The sequence below is a fragment of the Parasteatoda tepidariorum genome, chromosome 7 (assembly GCF_043381705.1).
Source record: "Parasteatoda tepidariorum isolate YZ-2023 chromosome 7, CAS_Ptep_4.0, whole genome shotgun sequence".
In the NCBI taxonomy this organism is placed as follows: Eukaryota; Metazoa; Arthropoda; class Arachnida; order Araneae; family Theridiidae; genus Parasteatoda; species Parasteatoda tepidariorum.
In genome coordinates this window covers 50,135,758-50,157,161 of record NC_092210.1, presented here as the reverse complement: position 1 = coordinate 50,157,161, position 21,404 = coordinate 50,135,758, and the positions used below count along the sequence as shown (strand labels likewise).

Below are 21,404 nucleotides of genomic sequence, written 5' to 3'. Positions count from 1 at the left end.
ATATATATATATTTCAGTAAGGAAAAAAAGTAGCGCATATTTAAGATTTGTAGCGTTCGAAAAATAATAAGTAGCCCAAAAAGTAGCAAGTAGCGAAAATTCAATTTTCAGTAGCGGGGACTTTTAAAAGTAGCCCAATCCGCTACTTGTAGCCCAATCTGGCAACACTGTGCTGATAAGTACGCACTGCCCGGTGCTCGTGTTCTGACTCAGCTAATTTTTGCAAGTTATGTAAAATAGCTGTAAATTCCTGGATAGCGATTGAATACCCCCCTCCAAAATAATGAATTCCACAGGAAATTCGCTGGAAATCAACATGTATATCACTAATATATGTTTCGTTTGGATTTTATATTAATTTAAAATCTTAACACATTTTAGGGAAAGTCTGAAATTTAAAAAATCTACCCATCAACAACCAATAGTGCTCCAAGTTTGAAAAAAAAAAATTAATGCAATGGTGTACAGAAAAATCTAACTTCCCTTCCTGTATAATGTGCACCCATCCGTATTATTGATGAGGAAAATATTTTCTGTTTAAAATCCTTATAATCAAAATCGCTAAAATATTATTTTAATAGTGTCCATCTACAAAAAATTGTTTTGAGCTTTCTGTTAAAACGGACTAGGCATTGGTAGTTAGAAGTAAAGTCAAGAGAAACACTTATCAGGTCAAATATAACATTAAACAGAAAGGCATCAATGGGAGAAAAACCACTCATACTTGAATGGTTTCCATTTTATACTGAATAAACTTCGGGACATTAAAAAGAGAAACCGAAAGTATTCAACCTTGAAAGAGGATTATACAATAATGATAAAGAAGCTATACATAATTTCTTTCAAGGGATCAGTGAACCCCGCCGCAACACGTGCGATTCGCATAAAACTCAAGAGTTATAAGACCAAAAGAAAAAATAAAACCAATTGTTGATGGCGCAGAAGGTGGATAAGGGAAAAAAAGAGGCGCGTACATTTCCGCTGGAAGCATAGGCAGGAACTACGCAAGCCACAACTGGCTGATCTAGTAGGCAGTCACGGCCATATACCGTGACTCATAATTTTTCAAGGTTATGAGTGGAAACATTAGTTCACATAATAACATCCTCGATACATGTAACTACCAACAGCACTTAGCTGAATTCTTTTAGCCTTTATCCGCCAACGCACTTGTTCAAGTCCATGGGAATAAATGCAAATGAAACACCGCGAGTGATAGAATGAAAGTCTGGAAACGTGACGGCCGATTCTCATTAAGATGGATAATATTTTTGAAAAACTCGGCACTTTCAGTACTGATTTCTGAATTTTTGATTTTAAACTGCTGTTTTTAGGAACATTGGAATACGTGAAGGTAGAAGCGCACAGCCATTTTAATTTAAGTCCACTTGCACAACAAAGTTGATTAAAATTACGCACGTTGACGGAATATTGGCATTTTTTAAGTAAGCATTGGTATTCTAAGCACTAATTTTTATTGGAATTTATTCAATACTGATGATCTAAAAAATGATAAAGAAATTCCCTTTTTAACAAAAATATAGTTATTACAAATAAACAATTAAGAGAAGAAATTCTTTTTTATTTTATCACGCAATACCAAAGTTAATATTAGAATAAATTTTAACAGAGAGCCGCAGAACACCGAGAGAAGGAAAGTATATAATATAAAAATTAAATCGACACTTCAATTAGTAATATTAGTTGAAATATTTGAACTTAATTGAAGAATGTTTATTATAGAGTTTAACAAAACCATTATATTACAATATAGAATTCAATATTTATTTGTAATATATTTCATATCTTATTTCTATTCATTGAATTATTAGCGGTTTTATGAATGTTAAATAGTTAACTTCTTATCTAAAAAAATCACTTAAGCAATAAAGTGAGCAGTTTAAAAACTCGCGTTTTCCTCCAATATTCGAACTTTTCACGTTGCCATATCAGGATTCCAAGTACCTCGAGTAAATGCATGACGTAAACAGCTTAAAGAATGATTCCAACTTTATCACATTTTAGGAAAAATAATAGCCAATGCATAATTCTCTACTCTCTTTTATAGATAGCAAAAATATGCTAATCAAAATTTCATCCTACACTTAATGATTTTCTTTTCGAAAAATATGATTTTTCCTAATTACTTATGCAATTTATAATGAGTTCCTTTTTTTTTTCTCTTAAAGATTAAGGGAACTTTGTGTCAATGTAAAAATTGCTAATATTAGTTCTTCCTTCTTGCGTTAGATATTAGATAATATTTAAACGGACCCCGAGTGCCAGATTCCTGTTTTCACGAATTTCAAACATAATAAAATTCGTTCAACACTCTAATAAAATAAAAAAAAACCTAAGTGCAAAGATTTTTGATTAAAATTTTTATTTACAAAATTGGTAATTCACAAGAAAGCAACATTTTAAACACTATTGTTCGCAATATTGGACTCAACACTGTTTTAAACGAAAATCTCATTAAAAGTAATGCTCATTTAAAAATCAGAAAAAAAGGAAAGGTATTTATTTACCTGATTTTTCCCTTTAAGAAGAAGTACATTCGTAACTCGTCCGAATGCAATTCCTAAATGAATGATATCTGTCTCTGTAGCATCGGTGGATACATTTCTGATGTGCACAACTCGAGATGGTTTACCTGTCTGTGCTTTTTCGAGTTTGACCTTAAGAAAAATAAAGCAAAAAAAGTACATTCAGTAAGATTTACTTCAATAAAAACCTCATCAAAGCAATTGATGTTTACTAACTTTTTTAGCGTCATTATTATTTTCATTGTCATTCGTCTCCGGACTCATTGCAGAACCATTGCTGACATGGCCACTGCTCTGGGAAAGAAGTTCATCTGTTCCACGCTGCAATCAAAGACATTTTGAAATCAGTTTCCAATTTTTAGAAGTGTAATTAACAATATTTAAGGATAGCAACAATAGGAATTGATAAAAAGTCTAACACTTTAAAATTCTTTAAAACTTAAATAATATCTCGATTTTTTTGGATTAGCAGGTTCACAAATTGAATTTTAAGCAAAGCACCCGAAGTTATTTACGTCACATTTTTATCAACATAAAAAACAACTGTTTTATGTTCAGGTATGCCAGTCAAATTTAGGAAAAAAATTCACTGTTTTCTTTGTAAATATTATACACAATATATTAAGAGGAAACACATAATCACAGTGTTCCTGTATGAGTTATATTAGGAAAACTGTAATAGTTTTCATCACAGAAAAAACTTAAGAGAAATAAAAAACAGTTCAACTGTACTCTGAAAAAAAAAAGTAAATGAAATAAAATAGTACAGCTAAAACCATCTTTAATAATCCCATATATTGCGCTTTGAGGAGTTTAATTTTTTTTTTTTTTTAAAGAAAATTCCCAGTTTATAAGGAAATATTCAAAATTTCCCTGTTCATTTTGATGATTTTTAAATTCTCTGTATTTTACAACTTTTATTTGTTTTTCCTATGGCGTGGCAATACTGATGTTGCATAAGATCTCTGAATTTACTAAAATAAAAAGCTACATACTGATGCTCAATTTATTGAATTGACTAACAATAATCAATTAAATTTTTGATAATTATAAAGAACTCTGTAACAAAAGACATACGAAACGAATACATAAAGGAAAAGACTGCTTTGGTGGTAATTTTATATTACTATTATTTCGCCCTTTTTTTAAAAAAAAAAAAAAAAAAAAAAAAACAATTCTGAAGAGATTTATTTCTATCACAACATATAACTCGTCCGATATTCAGGACCCGGGAAGGTACGCATTCGCTACCTCGCCAAATGCGATAAAATCGTAAATTCGGCGAAACAAATTGCATTTTGGAAAACAATTTCTTTCGAAAAGAAAAATACATGTCCCTTAGAACCTGAAAAATTATATGAATATTAGTTAGTCTGAACAATTCTTGTGATTTTTTTTATTCGATTACAATACTTTCCCTTAGATATGTTGCATAACTAATTAGAATTATATTGAGTCCAGATAATGTAAGAAACAAGAGAGATTTTGTAAGCATATGAAAAAAAAATACTAAAAAAAAAATATATATATATATATAACACATCCGTTGCCGGATCAAGCGAAATCGCGTGACGAAATTCTTTTCCTCCAGTTTGTGTCTATGAAGTAGATTAAGAAGTCACCTCAACACATAATACGAAATTTTTTTTTTACAAAACTAAAATAATTCTTTTAAATGAAAGGCTTAGAGGGTATTAAAATATGCAGTATTTTAATAAATCATTATTTTATTTCGATAGGGGAGGTGGGGAGGGGGACGAATCTCATTTCAAGCATTCCGAATGACACGATATTGATTTAAGCAGACACCATCTGAAGAAAGATGTTTTTTTGGAAGAAAGCCAACAAGATACCACATCACGCATATATATTCTAAAATCATTCATCACATCACAATGTAACCTTTCTCCCTCCCCCCTCGTGAGTGGGAAAAATTTTCCGAATTAGAGATTTTCCGATTAAGATGATGTCTCTTAAATTTCAATTTTTAAGCGTTCTCTGCATTTTTTAAATATTCCGCGTTCCATTCGAAAAACTTACTGACATCAGTGAAGAATGCTCAATATAAAATTTCCCATGCATCTACATGCAGCAAATTTCTATTTATACTCTTAAGCAAGGTTATTTAAAAAATAAAATAAGTTTTAATTACTTTTAAGTACTTTTTAAGCACGCAGAAACTATTTTAAGCACTATATACATTAACAAAATAATTCTCAAAGACTTAACATGATCATGATAAAATAACTAGTTTCTGACAAAGAACTCTTTTATATTAGCCATTATAAAATGATCAAGAGATTTTTCGGTTCGATATCAGAGGGTGTAAGATGAAGCCTGAATTTGAGAATATGCAACATGCAGCGAGTTGCACATGGGATTGCAATAATCTCATCGAACCCAGCTCAGTAGACGCACATGCGGACTCGCAAGTATTTCATGTAAAATGATTGGCGCTTTCATACGCTATGCAACGACAGAAAGCCAAAATAGATTGAGGTTTAATAAATTGCGAAAACGTTGAATAGAACAATGTGAAAAGCACGCTTTTACATAACACGTGCCGAAAATCGACAAGGTAAAGAAAAAAAATCTTTTCAAAGAAGGGAAACTTAAGCACTTTTTAAAAACACCCAATTAAAAAAGCACCTTAAAGGTTTTTAAAAAAATGAAAATCGAAGATATGCACCTTTAAGCACTCTTTAAAAACGCTACGCACCATGATACAGTAAATGATTAATTCAAAATTTCTTAACAGCTATCGCAATAAATTATTTTTTTAAATCGATGACTTCTGGAGTAAGAAGTGAAGAATAAAAAAAATGTCCATTTAATATTTTTAACAATTATAACCAGCAAGAGCAGTAACTCTGATCAAGAAATGTTAGCAATATATTACATCATTTGAGAATTGAGATATATAATACAGTAACAGTATGAATCAAATTTTTGGAAACTGAGGAGAAAAGACTTTTTGTTGTCACAGCTTTCGATTGTATAAAGATAAATCAATGTCGTAGGTCATGCACAAGGTTAGTTTCTTCTGAGGAAGTTAGTTTGAAGTCAACATTATCTTTTAATTCATAAAAGCGCTATTTTCAAAAGGTATCATAGCTAAAATTCTAACGACACTATAGCGAGCAGATGCTATAACGAAATATATAAAAACATTCTGTTTCATTTTCAATCAGTTATTAAAATTTAAAGAACTGAGCACAGGCAAATAAATCTAGAGTAAGCAGAAAAGTTTCAATTACTGAAGAAAATTTTTTTTCTTCTCTTTAATATCAAAATATCTAAATTATACTCTCATTAATTTGTTTGCATTTTGATATTCTGAAAATTTCTTTTAGGTACGTGAAACTTCATGAATTACTTAAGGTTTGCCTAAAATCACTTTATCTATACTTTAAATTTTTCATTACTTATGGAGGTGAAAGAAAATTTACGATAAAATGTTACTGCTTTGGAAAAAAATTAAAAAAATGGGGGGGGGGNAAATGGGGGGGGGGGGGAACAAGCTTGCTAGTAAATAAATCCTAAATTGTGAGAACTTAAACAAATTTGATATATTTTTGATATTTTTAAAATTAATTGTAAGTACAAGCATGACCTGCTACAGAGCAACCCAAATAAGAATTTTAAAAAATTTACTTAACTAAACTTCAAAAGCAAGTTTTAGATATAAGTAATAGATAAACTTAAAACAGGATTGGCTGGCTTAAACCAAACCTTATTTTTTTATGCAAAAAAATTAAAACCTGGTCTTTATTAAAAAGTATTTTTATAACTTGCTTATTCTATAGCTTATTGAATATTTTTTAGCTTACAGAAAAAAAATTCAATTTTTCTATTAATGTCTTTTTATTTTTGAATTTAATTGATAATATGAGTATGCGTTACTTAAAACATTAATAATTAATTTTTAAGTGCTTACTTGATTTTGTTACACAGAAATATTTTTGCTTAGTCATAAGTCTGTAAAAAATGCTAAAAAATAAAACAAATCATCACCAACTCCTTGTCTTTGAGATTTTTTTTCTTTAAATAAATAAATTAGTTATCTAATGAAATTACAGAAGGAGTTGGAAATTCTCAGTTTTCTTTATCTTATTAAATAAATTATTCTTGCTACAATCAATAGCATCAATGGAAAAATGAGGCGACCTTCAAAATTTCACTTTTTAGTTAATTTTTATAATTTTTCTCCTTTGTCATCGGTAAAGAAATTTTTGCACTTATATCTTTTTATTATTGATTGGAATATTTTCGAAAAACAACGTTTAAATCAAAACTTATTTTCAACAAACAAAAAAATTATTCAGAATTCATTAAAATATTAATCAAAATACTTTTAATCAAAATACAATAAAAGGATTTTTTTGCACACAATTAACTTATTAATACTATAACCTCACTATTTTATAAATATTAATGCATGAAACTAAGAGGCATTTTGAGCGCTTTTCATCATTCAATTAGTTTTAAAACATTTTCTTAATTTAGAAATAAGGACCTTAATTATTTCATAAACTTTTATATTAAAATTTCAACTAATAAAAAAACACAATTTTCAATAAAGTAAATTGGGATTAACCTCATAAATTTTGTACTGTTAAATATTGAAATATGACATTTACATTTATACATAAGAAGTCAAGAGGAACTCACTCTTTTATAGGCATTACTAAATGCGACATATAGATATTATTTAATGATATAATTTTTATTTGTATGTCAATCAGAGTTGTAAAATAATGTAAAAGTATATTTAAAATTGTCAGTTGCTTTTTTTTTTTTTTTTTTTTTNTTTTTTTTTTTTTTTTTTTTTTTTTTTTTTTTTTTTTTTTTTTTTTTTTAAATCATTTAGCATTTATGAAAATATTAATAGCTTAAATGTTGGTATGAGATATTTATTTTCAGTTATTTGCTTTTAATTTAGTGAATAAAACTTTCCTTAACTTTTTGCTTTAAATAATAAAAGAGTTCTTGCTTAAAAATATAGGTATCAATTTTTTATTAACATCTAGAAATAAGAAACTTGTTTTCCTTACGAGAAAACAAATCTATTTCATATTATTGCCACTCTTTGCTATTCAAATTATAGCAAATATTTCGTGTATCAAATATCAGGAGGTTATAATTAGTGTGTTACCCGTTTAAAAATATAACGTATATAGTATTAATGTTTAAAATCATAATATACTAGAATTAAAATTATAAAACTTCAACCAATTTAACTTGATTTTGCCTTCACAGGCAATTGAGTTTGACTTCAAGTCTGATTTGACTTCATAATTCCTCATAATGTTGCGTAAATTATATTTACAGTAGTTTCATCCAATTAATTAACTTTCATGTTTTCTGAGTTATCAATCATTGCTGTTAACCAAATGTTACAAAAAACTAAAAGGTTTTGATGATATAATTTAAATGATTAAAGTCTAAAAGACGGAATGAAAAATATCTACTTTCTACTGAGTATCAGATATTTATCATAACCGGTATTCACTTTAGGTAGAAAAGACAGATCAAAATTTAGCAAGAATTTATTAATGACGACCAAGGTCTTTCAACTCTTAGATGATTATTTTTTCATAGAATGCTAATAGTTAAAAATCCCAAATGATACAGACACATAACTAAAATTTTTCGACTTGATCAACTTTTAGTTTTTTACTACTTGAAATCTTAATGAATAATGAAAACTAAAAATATATTTAAAGTGAAATTTTTTCATTATCAAGTTACACGTAACTTGCGCTGAGAAAACTCAAGTTAAAAAATTAGGTTTTAATTATGACTCGTAAAAGATTTAACTACAAGAGGGACTCTACACACACAACTCGTAGCCAGTTCCTTACGGATTGTTTCGCAATTCGAGCTCGCTTGGATAATTTTGGTCTAGCTTGGTATGTAAGCTGGTGCACTTTGTAAAATGTAGTTTAAAAGTAAGCAGTATATACACGCTGTGAAACTATTGATTTATAAACATTCTTTAAGGCACAGGAAAATAGGAATTTTGCATGTAGTTTTCAATTTATGTTAGCATAAATGACATACTAATTGGGAACAAATAAGTCTGATGTTTCCAACAAGACAAACTGTGTCCTTACTTCTTAAATACGGATATGCTACGTCAAGCATTCTGGAGTTTCAATACAAGCTATACAAATGTGAAAATTGACAGGGAGCACATTTTTTTCCCGACGTCATTTTTTAAAAAATATACTTATTTACAGAATTTCAGTCATGAAAACATAAATAAGTTAACTTTAGCCAGCATTTCAAAAAGTTAGGTAAAACTGAAAACTTAAACAAATTTAGATACATCAATACAATAGTTCAAATTTTGTTCAAGTAAGCTGGTGCAGAAGTTCAATCAATCCCATTTTTTCATTGTAGTGCGACATCATGACTTGATCATTTCGCAATAATTATGAAGAATAATATTAAATTGTAATATTTTATTTTTAACAGAAAATATTTGTAACATTTTTAATGAAAAAGGGACATTTTGATTTAATTTAAAGGACAAATGGAGAAAAAAAAAGAGGTTAATAGATGAAACCTCCGATTGATTCTGCGCGAGGCCTGATTTTTCTCAAGACTAATTTTAGTCCACAGGATTAAAGGATGGAACCCATTATATTATTATCAGAATTAAGTTTCCCAAATTTAATGTCTCACGCTCGGAAAATTAGTGTCATGATAGCTTTATTAAAAAATTTTTCGGTAACCGGAAAAAAAAGTATTGAGTAAAAAAAAAAAAAAANAAAAAAAAAAAAAAAAAAAAAAAAAAAAAAAAAAAAAAAAAAAAAAAAAAAAACCGGAAAAAAGGGCTTCGTAAAATATTAGAATATAGAATCCTTTTAAGACCGCAAAGCAAAACTAAGTTCGAATTTAAAGAATACTAGCAAACCGAATGTAATTTATTAATATAGAAAGATTAGTTAGAAGTTTACGTAAAGGAGCTTTTCACATTCCATGTCTGAAACAAAACGAATATAAGTTTTGATTCGATGGAGAAAAAAAAAATTCTTATTTCCAAAAATTCCACTTTTTGCATAGTGCTATAATACAATCCTATACAAATAATTCTTTTTCAACTCGTGATTTTCTCTAGATATTCGTAAGCACTGCCGCCAACGTTGCTTGGGGTTTTAAACTTTAGATTGCTGCGGAAAAATTCATGAAAACCAATTTAGGATGAATTCGATCATAATTAAGACTACAATAAGCATTTAGTATCGCGATTTGAACTTGAAATAGTAACTTTTTATCGCAATATTTACTTATCCTTACCAAAGTTTATAATTTGGGAAAAGGATGACAAATTGCTTTAAAAAATTTTTTTTAAATCAGTGATTAAATGTTTAAAGAAAAACGGCTTAAATTGTCGATTTTAATCATCTGCTTTAAATTGCTGACAGCTTTTTATAGTCACCATAAAAAAAAAATTAACATTCATTCATTCAATCTGTTTCAATTGGAATTTTATTTACGATTTGACTAGGTAAGATTAAACAAGTGTTTCTCTCTCAGTCAATTTTCACATTGGGAAAAAAAAATAGTGCTTTACAAGCTGAATGAATCTTTTTCGTTCATGGTCAAATATTTGATTGGAACCTAGACAAGCTTTCTACTGGAAACAGACAAAGGAGTACGAGGTTCAAAAAGCCTTGGGCAACTAAAAACCTGTCTGAAAGGTGAACAGGTGAAAGGATACCTACAATAAAAAAGGCCGGCAAACGAACCCTGGTAAACAAAGAATGTGGCGATAGACAACTCAAGTGGAAAGTTGTAATTGGTATTTCTTTCATTAGCTTAAAAGACGTGCCCCCCCCCCTCTCTATCCAATCATCTAAAGAATCGGCACTGATAGGCATTAATATGAACAATGAAAATTGTATGATAAAAATCTTGTTATATGCTATAACTATAAAAAAATACAATAAGGATTAACTATCTAAATCAAATGAAAGAATTTGTTTCCAAAATAATCAATGATACAGTGTGCACTTCATCAAAATGATTTATTAGCATAGATAAATGAATAATAATAAAATAATAATCATTTAAGACTACCATAAGGCAGCTTTACTTTAATGATGAACTGCCGCAACTTATGCATATCTTATAATAATTATATGCATTTATATATCAATAACCAATACGAATTTTGATGCGTGAGAAAATGGAAATTGAAAAGAAATTAAAAAGCGAAACCGGAGGAACAGGAATGCCGATCTTTGATTTAAATGATGATGCTTAAAAGAAAGAAGAAAAAAATTAACATTTTTGTCGGTATTATCTCGTATTACAAGGGCTTCACTGAATTAAAAGTTAAGACATTTTTTAAATAACAAATGCATAATCATATACAATTTATCAAATGCTACAATTCAAAATTGATTTAGGATAATCATTTTTTGATTAAACAAGTAGTTTTTCAAGGGGTGTGAACTACCAATCCGAGGGTCCTTACATAAAAATTTCAGAAGTTTTCCTAATTTCAGAAAAACTACTAAATCGACTTTCAAAAAAAAAACTTATGTCTATAATGCCACAGCGCTCGTTTTTTTTTTTCTTTTCTTCTAAAGTTTGTCTATTTATAATTAGAAAAACATTTTCTTTTGAGAAAAACATTTCTTTTTTTATACGATAGGTTTCAAATATTTGTTTTTTAAATTTGTAAATGCTACTTCATTTTTTTAAAATTGGAAGTCGCAACAAGTTTCTTTTAAATTTATTAACCATGCTTTTTCTTTTAAAATTTTTTCATTGACAAATAATAAATAAATATAGGGTTCACAATAAGTGCAATTTACGAGTAGAACGGAGTAAATCAAAAAATAAATTAAAACTTCAGAATTTGGAATTAAAAAAAAAAAAAAAAAAAAAAAAAAAAAAAAAAAAAAAACACTTAAAGTAACATTATAATTCTAAATTATAATTTTCCATTACCCGCATGTAAAATAATTTGATGGTAACAAACATAATTCAATTTAATCTGTTTAGCTCATCCTTATTTAAATACAAGTGCTTTTTTAAAACTTAAATATGTAGTTAAAACTTATATATGCAGTTTTTGTCTTTGGAAAGCACCAGAATGTTGAGCTAGAACAATTAACTATGATTTTTATTTTTTAATGATAACTTCTAATAATTAAATAATAATTATAACTACTTTTTGAGAAATAACTAATTTGGTTAGTACATTGTTTTTAAATATAAGTTTTATTATTATTATGTTATATCAGATGCTTTGGTTGGTAGATTATGAAAAAAAAAAATCTTCTTTAAATCAAATTGTTACCTTTTCCTTTTTTTGAAGTCATGATTTTAATAATGCAAATTTTTGTCTGTTTCTAAATGTAAATTTGTTTATCCGGCAAATCCGGCAAATGTAAATTTGATTGTCCGGCGGATGTAATTCTAAGGAATTTATTTTTCCCACGCATTGAATTAAACAACAACGAATGAGAGAAAATCCGATGCATATAGAAAATCATAAGTTTTAAAATAAAAAAATTTATGTAAGCCATTACGAAATTTAAAACCAATGTTTTTACTTTCTGTTAGTTGCCAAAATTCTCATTAAAATTATGATTATTTGATTTAATCTAACTGCAAACATTAGGAACGAAACGCATTTGAAATTTCATCCTGACAAAAACCCAATTTGTCAGATATTAAATAAAAAAGAAATACGAAGAGAAACTCATTTTTTTAAGTTATCTCGATAAAAAGACTTTATTTATTAAAACAAACTACACATTTAATAAGGATTAAAAGGGTATAATTGAATAATAAAATGAAACAGCAAATTATTTTATGTTTAGCTAATGGAAAGTTAAAATTTGTAAGCTTTACATAAATCTTTTCACAATTAGTTTTTCATTTTTAAACCATTTCTGTCATCAAATAATACTTTGCATACGTTAATCCAATCTTATTATTTCACTGGAGAAAAAAAAAACAGACTTTGATTTAAATCATGCGAGTCAAGTAATTTAAATCATGCGAACTCTGTCCTACATGCAACGTCACGTTTCATTAAAAATAATAAAACTAAATTTACAGCACTAAATTAAGAAAATGGAATGGATTTTTTATGGTAAAAATAAACAAATAAATTTCGTTAGGAAAAAAAAAAAAAAATAAGACGGACTTCGTCTTATTATTTACAAGAAAGAAAACTTACATTTTGAGAAGAATTTTTTTCCCCAATATCAAATTTTTGAATCATAACTTCATTTAAACTCTGTTTAATTTGAAAAATATTTTCTAGCACCAGAAAACTAACGCTTAATTTGGAAACAACTCTTTCAAAATCTAAAATAAACAAAAAAATAGAAAAAATTTTTTTAAAAAATTCAAAATAAATTAAAGCAAACTCACCATCGGGACTGAAAATTCTATTGTTTTTCTTCGTATTCTTAAAAAATTCCAAACAAAACAAACGAGTCGAGTTTCTTTCGAAATGAAACCGAACTCTTTACAACAACAAACAAAACAAAAAAAATCCTCGCAAAGAACGTCACAGGGCGAGGAGATATCACAGGATTTTTGACAGATGCCGAGGGAAGATGAAAGTTTATCAACAGCTGAAGTGAAATTTTGGTTTGATTAATCTTTTGGTGAGTAAGAAGAGGGAAATTAATTTGAAGGAGATTGAATGTTTTGGGGAAATAAAAAGGAGTGATTTTTTGAAGCGTGAGATTGTTACGAAAGAGAAATATTGGATGGGAAAAACGAAGGAACAGAGCGATTTTAGATCCGCAAGAAAGTTCTCAGAGAGGAAAGTGAAAGGCGGTGAACATGATGGAAAGGCAGCAAAGGGTTGCCGCAACTGGTTTGCCAGTCGCCAATTTAACTACTCCTCATAACGAAGTTGAAAAATTCTTTCACAGGAGGGCAAAAAAAAAAAAATATTATGACCAAAACAATTAACGAATTTCTTTCTAAATTATAATTATTTTTTGACATAAAAATTAGATTTTACAATTTTGTCATTTGTTTTTCTTTTCGTATGGTTCAGTACAATACCATGCCAATTTTACAAATACTTATAAATAATTTATTTATTAATTATTTAGAAGTTGCTTGTATGATTGATAAGATGAAAAACTATCGAAAACGGTACGTAACTTACCCGTTTAGCAATATTAAACACTAAATAAATTATATTTACTTTTATAATAAATTTCATAAAAAACTGTTTCCAGTATGCAAGTAAAATAATAAATACAAATCTTACTATTATCTTAAAACTTTTAGAACAATTGAAAAGTTTTGAAGTCAGAATAAACAAAAGGTATAAAATAGTGGCAATTGCTCCAGGTAAAAATGATCGCCAAAAGCGATTGATTGCCAAGCTTGATACGTAATATATAGAAAGAAAAAACAAATAAATGAAAACGTGAGAATCTTCTAAACGTCCGGTAGAAATAAATGCATGACTTCATGATAGCTAAAACCAGTCATGATGACCAACATACCGAAGAGAAAGAGAAAAAAGGGGTTTCAGTCTGCTAAGCAGATTTCTCGCAATACCCGGGTAAACTTTTGCCATTAGTATTAGAGATAATAAATAAAAGCATTCATAGATTTTTAAAGGAACGCCAATGCGTATGTGTGTAATTTAGCTATGAACTAACATTCGCAGATGGAAATGAAGCTCAGCTGATATTTTGAAAGAAAATTTTTTACTTTGAAAAAATAAGTTTAAATATTTTTCTTTTCTTTTCTTTTTAAAGTAGAAACCTGACTTCCACATTGAAACATAAGATTTTTTTTTTTCGAAAATGAACCATGTAAAAAAAAAATAATAAGTTTTGAAAAAAATGCTGTATAGAAGATAAGAAGCTCATAAAAAAAGGTGTCTTCTTGTGCTAATCATATTAAGATATAATCATTACTTAATCAGGTTTAGCCTTCTTCATCTTTACACCTAATAGAGGAGTAGGACCAAAAACGACCTATTCTTTTCCATCAATACTTAGGTGTGATTAATTAGGTTATTTTGAATCTCTTTTGCCAAGAAAAAAAATAGTCACAGTTTAAACGCCTTGCCCTTGAAGCAAAGATATAATTTCGAACTATAAATGCCATCTTAGAGTGAAAAATTATCCGCGCTTTAAAACGGACAAATAACTTAACCTATTAAACCTTTTTAAAAATTGCCAATTCGCCAACAGTTAAATAATCAAAATCAATGCTTTATTCTTATTTTTTGAGCGCAGATAATGACGCATTGGAGTAATTATTTAAATATTAGAAAATTAAACCACTAAGAATAGAATCTTAGTTCGTAATTTTTTTTTGCGGTTATAACTACATGTAAATTTACAGCAGTATCCCCCCCCCCATAAATGAAATTAAAGAATAAAAAATTATATATCGTTATTGTATTTCTAATTGGAATAGTAATAGATATTTAATTTGTTTAAGAATTGCTAAAACATATTCCTTAACATTTTCTTAAATAGAGTTCTGAATAGAAGAAAAAATTAAACTTAAAAAACCATTCAGGGATTATTATAATTGAAGCTTACTTCAATGTCAATCAATAAAAATTGCAAAAACGAAATGATGATCGTAGTTTTATGTACCCATAGAATTGTTTTCAGTTGCACTATAGGAAATAGCAATACACGCAGTAAAAAGCCGCGTTCGAACGTAGTTAAAAAAATTAACTTCATTTAAATGAAATCGTACATTAAATTTCGTTACAAATTTTGTCAAGATAAAAGCGACACCAACCATTATCTAAATTTTAAACAATTTAATTTCGTAAGAACTAATTATATAACTGACTTAAAGAACCAACGCACAAGAGTTTATTTACACATCAAAACTAAAAAAAAAAAATAATAATAAAAGTGTTATAACAAGCACTTTTGTCCAAGAAGACAAATTTAGCTTTCAAAAGAATCCCTTGTCACAATTCTCATCCGGCTTTCTCGGTTTTAAAACTAGTCTACGTAAAAGGCTCAGAAAGGATCCTTTCACTACAAGCTTTTAAAAAAAGGCACTCGAGGGCATCTGTTGAAGCCGAAAGTTCTTCAACATTCTTTCAGCGATCCACTCTCTCAGCCTCCTAAAAGAAGACAAGAGATAGACCCTGTTATTGATGGCTGCTGCCCAGATACAAAAAAAGGCTTATGGTTATGGAAAGAGGTAAACGAAAAAACAGGCTGCAAACTGGGATGTATGTTGATCATTGAAGTTCAGCTAAGAATAGAAAATGAGCTGATTACTTTAACAATAAAAGAATATATATTAGGTGATGAAGGAAAACAAATAAAAATCAGCTGTGATTTTTTTCCCCTCTATAATTGACTAAGACAGAAATAAATTGCCAACTAAAAAAATATTGTTTCAAATATGTTGCACCAAAGCTTTTAATTAATATTTTGCATTTGAAATTATAATTCTATAAGCTTAAAAACATTCGTTATTGATAAATTTTAATATTTTCCAGGTTTAAAAAATCGGCTAATAAAATTAAAACTGATCTATCAGTTGAGAATAACATAACTAATACCTATAAAAAAAAAAAAAGGAAAAAATAAAAAGAGCCTGAAGATACCAATCTTATGGTTGATATCTTTTAATTTTCAATCGGTATAAACGTTGAACCAGTTAAAATTTTAGAAAACGATTTTTATTAACCCCTGCCAATGCTAAATGCAGTATATTAGTTTAGATTTTTGCTGATTCCACAATATAAGGATAGATAGGACTGACTTATGATCAATGAAGGAGATGGGCTTTAAGACGCTATTATCGAAATGAAAGTTATTTATTTCTTACAAGAATTCAAAATGTAATGTTACCCAATGGTATGTTTCCGTTGGTAGAACAAGTTTCAATGATAACATCCCTTTGAAAGTTCAGGAATCTTAATCTAATTAGCTGTTTCAAAATCTTAACAAAAGGTGAACTTCAATTTATTGCAAAAATTTTAAATATTTATTAAAAAACTCATAAAATTAAGATTATTTTTAAGGCACATTTCCAATTAAAATATCTCATCGAGTAAGCCGTTCTGTTCTTTGTTTCAGCCACTACAACCACAAAGCAAGTTCTTCAGAAATTCAAGGGCATCTTTGTAACAAAGATGCCTGACTTACTATAAAGGCAGTCTCTGATACTTAATGAACACTAAGCTTCAAAAAGAGGACAATGTTGAAGAGGATAGAGGGAGGGATGGTAAAAAGACAAGGGGGGACCCTTTCTTCTTGCAACCTTGAAATATTTTATCAGTGCTGCAGCATACACTGGAAAATTTTCACGCCGTTAATGACCTCAAAAATGAAAACGCTGAAGAGTATTCGGTAGGCATGACCCGAAACAATGGCGGCTAACCATTGATGGGCCACGCTGATAAAAAGTAAGAGCAGCGGGCGACGAATTTTGAAAGGCTTTTTATGTAGCAATTAGACGACAAAACAGGATGAATGTAATTTGATTGAACAAGTCAAGCGGAAAATCTTCACTGAAAATGAATGGAAGAAAGTTTTCGATGGGAAAATAAAAAGGAACTTCAAAGGATTTTTAAATGGGGGAAGGCTTAAATGAAGCTAACGAGAATAACAAACGTAATTTTGCAAGCCCTCACCCCTCTTGCGTGCAGTTAGATCTCAATCGCTCTTTACTAAATTGAAATACATTTGACAGTTACTTAATAATAATAATTATGCCACCTACTCACGTCAGCATCACCTAAAATAAAAGAGATACTAAATTGTTTCGATGCTTAAGGAAAGCTACCTGCTCAAACCATATCTGTCTAAAATTTTTTAAAATGCAGAACATTCACTAAAAAAATCTCTGAAGAAATTACTTAAACTCAGGGGTCTGTTTAGAAGAAATTTTGTGAAGAAATCCGTGAACGGACCCTTCACAAAATATTATAATTTAAAAACGGACCCTTCACAAAATGATTTTTCTTTTAATCGGACCCTTCACAAATTTGTTTATCTTCATTATTGTTTTGTTAATTGAATAAACCCTTCCCAGGGCAGAAAACAAGAAAGATGGATGTAAACGAATTAAGTTTTGTTTTCGGCAGACGCTTCTTCCATTATTCGTTCGAAATGAATATTCTGCGTTCAGCAGTGTAGGCTATATACCAAATATTTGTATGTTGCATCTATAATTTAGAAGCAGCAATTGCTGTTTATTTTTGAAAATGTAATTTTTTTTACTATAATTTTAAGTAGCTGAGCATAATCTTGTAACTATTTGCAATTTTAAAAGCTCCTTGAAAAATTTTTTTGCAATAACCGGACCCTGTTTGCACAAATTCATAAAAGCAGGACCCTGGTTTAAAGAATGTAATTTTTTCACAATTTCACGAAAACTGGACCTTTCACAAAATGTCTGGATAGACCCCTGAAAATGGAATGTATGTAAATGTTACTTTAGGTGTTTTCCATTTCCATTCCTTATTCAAACACTTCAACAATAGAATACAGAAATAAGTTTTGCAGGTAAAATATACTAATTTAAAAAAAAAATTAAAAAAACTGTAAAGGCAAATTTTATCGCAAAAGAATAATAAAATTTAGTTATTTTAATTTCAGAATTACTTCGTTAAAAACGAAAAAAAAAATTCCAAAAATAAACAATGAATACATATTATTATGCATTATGACAGTTTTCTTGAAAATAATAAGATCGTTAAGGGTTTAATAATATACAATCAACTATTCAATATTAAATTACAAAATTTAAAGCATAATATGCAGGGAAAGAGCTGAAAAGTGGACATACATTAAATTTGTTGCGGCGCAGAGGGGTGCCACTTGCACTGCGTACAAGTTTACTGCACAGTATGACAAAATACTAAGTACAAATAGCACATGCTTAATGAATATTTAACACAAATTCGTATTTGTAAAACGGACAGACGAAGTGCATAAATTTCACGTGGCACTTCAAACAAATGCATTGTAACCACTGTTTAATAAAAGTACGTCAAACAAGTTAAACGAAGACAGTTCAATAATAAATTTAAAATGCGTTAAACTATAATATATTTGTGAACAACAAAAGGTCGTTCAAAAAATGGAGGGGTAGAGTGTAAAAGAGAAAAGGGATAATGAGTCATCCTTACGAAAATTCCTTAATTCTCTTCGTCTATATAAAAATTCCTCATAAATTTTCAAAAAAAATTACATTTTGAAAAAGTATATACGCATATGAGGGACCAAAATGCATAATTACGTATATTTGGAATGCTTCAAAACTGAAGCATAATTAGAAAGAGCCATTAATGCCTAATATCTTATTAACTAGCTTTTCGAAAAAACAAAATGTTCCAAAAGTTTGAAAAACTACTCAGACTGCTTTAAATCGATTTAAAAAAAAAGCAATAATCAATCTATACTAAAAATAAAATATTACAAAGATATTTGCTTAAGAATAGTCAGCGAAAACATCTAGATAACACTAATTTTATTTTGATAAAGTCACACATGAGCAACGTAAACGTCCATCTATAAATAATTATGGGTAAAAATAATAATAATCTTCCCCATTATCATCCAGTCGATCGATAGAAAAATCTGATAAAGATTTTTATAAACGCATTTTAAATGTTAGACAAAACTTAATTGAGGGAGAAGCCGCATCCATTTTGTAGGCGTTAATGAGAAAACTAAACAAATGAATGAAAAAAGCGTAAACGCTGATGTTACAGCTTCACAAATGTGCTCGTAATCTTGGCTCCAATTCGTAGATACGGTTGCGAGCTATTAATTGCAAGCAAAACGCAAAATTGACAGTCAAAAAAAAATTAATACAGTTCATATGTCGAACAACTAAACGAATCAGTTACACAGCGACGAGTGGTGGTTGTTGCCAAGATTGAAAGTTGCAAGATGAAATTACAGATAAAAAAAAAAAAATGAATGTGGGTGAATGGCAAGGGAGCTAGAGCAATTAGTAAATCTTCTTGTTAATGATCCATTTCTTTCCAAGATAAAATAAAAAGTTCAAATAAAAGTGTTAGAAAATATAAGATATTAATTCTGATGAAAGTATCTCGATTAAATTGCATTTGATACTCTAACCCTTGGTTAATGCCAAATATAACTTAGAGTTTACTAAACGAATGTGAAAGTTAACAAGTCATTTATCATGCTGTGGTTAAAGGGGCGTGCTTAGCGTATAGCAAAATGGGCGATCTTCCAGCGCAACTAAAATTGATGAATATACCAATCATCTGATTTTCAGAATGATTTTTTCAAAAATGTACACGTGCTAACATCATTTGTTAACTTTCCAAGTTCTCTCAATTCTCTTTTCCAACTGATATTCAATTTGTAAGAAACCGAGGGATAAATTGAAGGAAACAAAATTTTAATTTCAAATAAAGTAGTTTTTTAAACTCTAAAGCGTAATGGATGTTTAAACACAAAAATATTATAATACTATTAAGAAACCATAATAAATTTTAGAGTTCGACTGTAATATTGTTGAACAATATCAATGATACAGCTGAACCTATTAATGATGCACTATAAGGGTTGAAAACTGTTGTAACAATATGGTTAAATTTGAACTCAGGAGTGGCTTTGATAAATTTTATTAATGTCTATACACACTCGACATATAAAATTAGTTTCAATAGATTCTGAAAAAATATCTTACCTACATTTATTTATGTATACATTCTTTTTCGAGTAAAAATTGAAACATAGAGGCTTATTCTTAAAATTTATAATAGTAGAATAAATAAATTTTAAAAAAATCGCTTGTTAGGAGATTTTCAAATTCGCAATTAAAGTTCAGGAATAAGACTTACTTGTTTCCACTTAAAAATGCAACAAAAAATAATAATAATATTTTTTATAGAGAAGCTATTCATTAATTAAAAAATTATTAAACAATCTTTTCGAACGTAGTAAATTTACATAACGGCATTCGTTTTCATAAATATATATTTAAGGCTTTATAAATTGAATGGCAGTATGGACAAATAAATTCAATTAATAATGACAACTTTAATTAATCAAACTTCTTTCGGCCGTAATAAGTAAAGTTTATTAACCTATTATACGACCTATTACCTATTACGACATATTATGAACCTATTACTTAGCGAACACATTAACCCATTAAGACTTCTCTATTTTATGTAAGGGAAAGAAGTTTTTTTTTCGTTTTATCAATATTAAGAATAATCTTAAATTACGTTTCATGTTAGAGTTCAATTTTTTAGTCCTTGTTATTAAATTTTTAGTCTAGTCTAGTTACTAAGTTTAATAAAATAAACCGAAAATAAATTTTAAAAAATCCGAATTATGGTTTATTTCGAAATGATAACAAAAAAAAACTACTATAAACGTTGAAAATGTTTAATAGGGAAACATATTTCTTTATCAAAGAATTTAATTATTTAATTTTGATTTGAAATACTAATGCAATATTATAATAAATGCTTGTTCTTTTCATAATTTGTTCAATATATTGATGGAAGTTTTTCTTTTAAAAAAGCCATTACAGGGTTCCCACTCTATGATGAGATTGAAATTCAAGGACTTTCCAGGACTTTTCAAGGACCTCAACAAAATTTTCAAGGACCTTAATCTAAGACCAATTTTAAAAATTATTCTCTTCTATTTTACTAGAAGCAACAATGCTTGTTGTGGCAATAATTAATTTCAAATATAATACCTAAATGCTTTGCCTATATAGAGAGAAGAGAGTATATGTATTATGGACTAAAATTTATATTTTTTTAAAAACAACCCTACTGGTTTTACATATTAATTCACAAAATCATTTTCAGCACAATCTATAACTAATGGTAATGAGGTGTTAATGGTGAAATCCTTTAAT

At 28.5% G+C, this 21,404-nt stretch overlaps 1 protein-coding gene across 3 annotated transcripts in view; it reads right to left on the bottom strand.

Moving 5' to 3' along the window:
* LOC107453795 (polypyrimidine tract-binding protein 1 heph) overlaps positions 1–21,404 on the bottom strand; it is an 82,230-nt gene that overhangs the window by 30,761 nt on the left and 30,065 nt on the right. For 2 of the 3 annotated variants that reach the window (XM_016070744.4, XM_043040731.2), the window contains 2 exons: positions 2,763–2,867; positions 2,529–2,678 (listed from right to left, as the gene is read on the bottom strand). In XM_016070744.4, the coding sequence (XP_015926230.1) occupies positions 2,529–2,678; positions 2,763–2,867 (255 nt within the window). Of the gene's footprint in view, positions 1–2,528; positions 2,679–2,762; positions 2,868–12,950; positions 13,374–21,404 lie in introns of those variants that run through there. The other variant, XM_043040737.2, reaches the window with a different exon arrangement.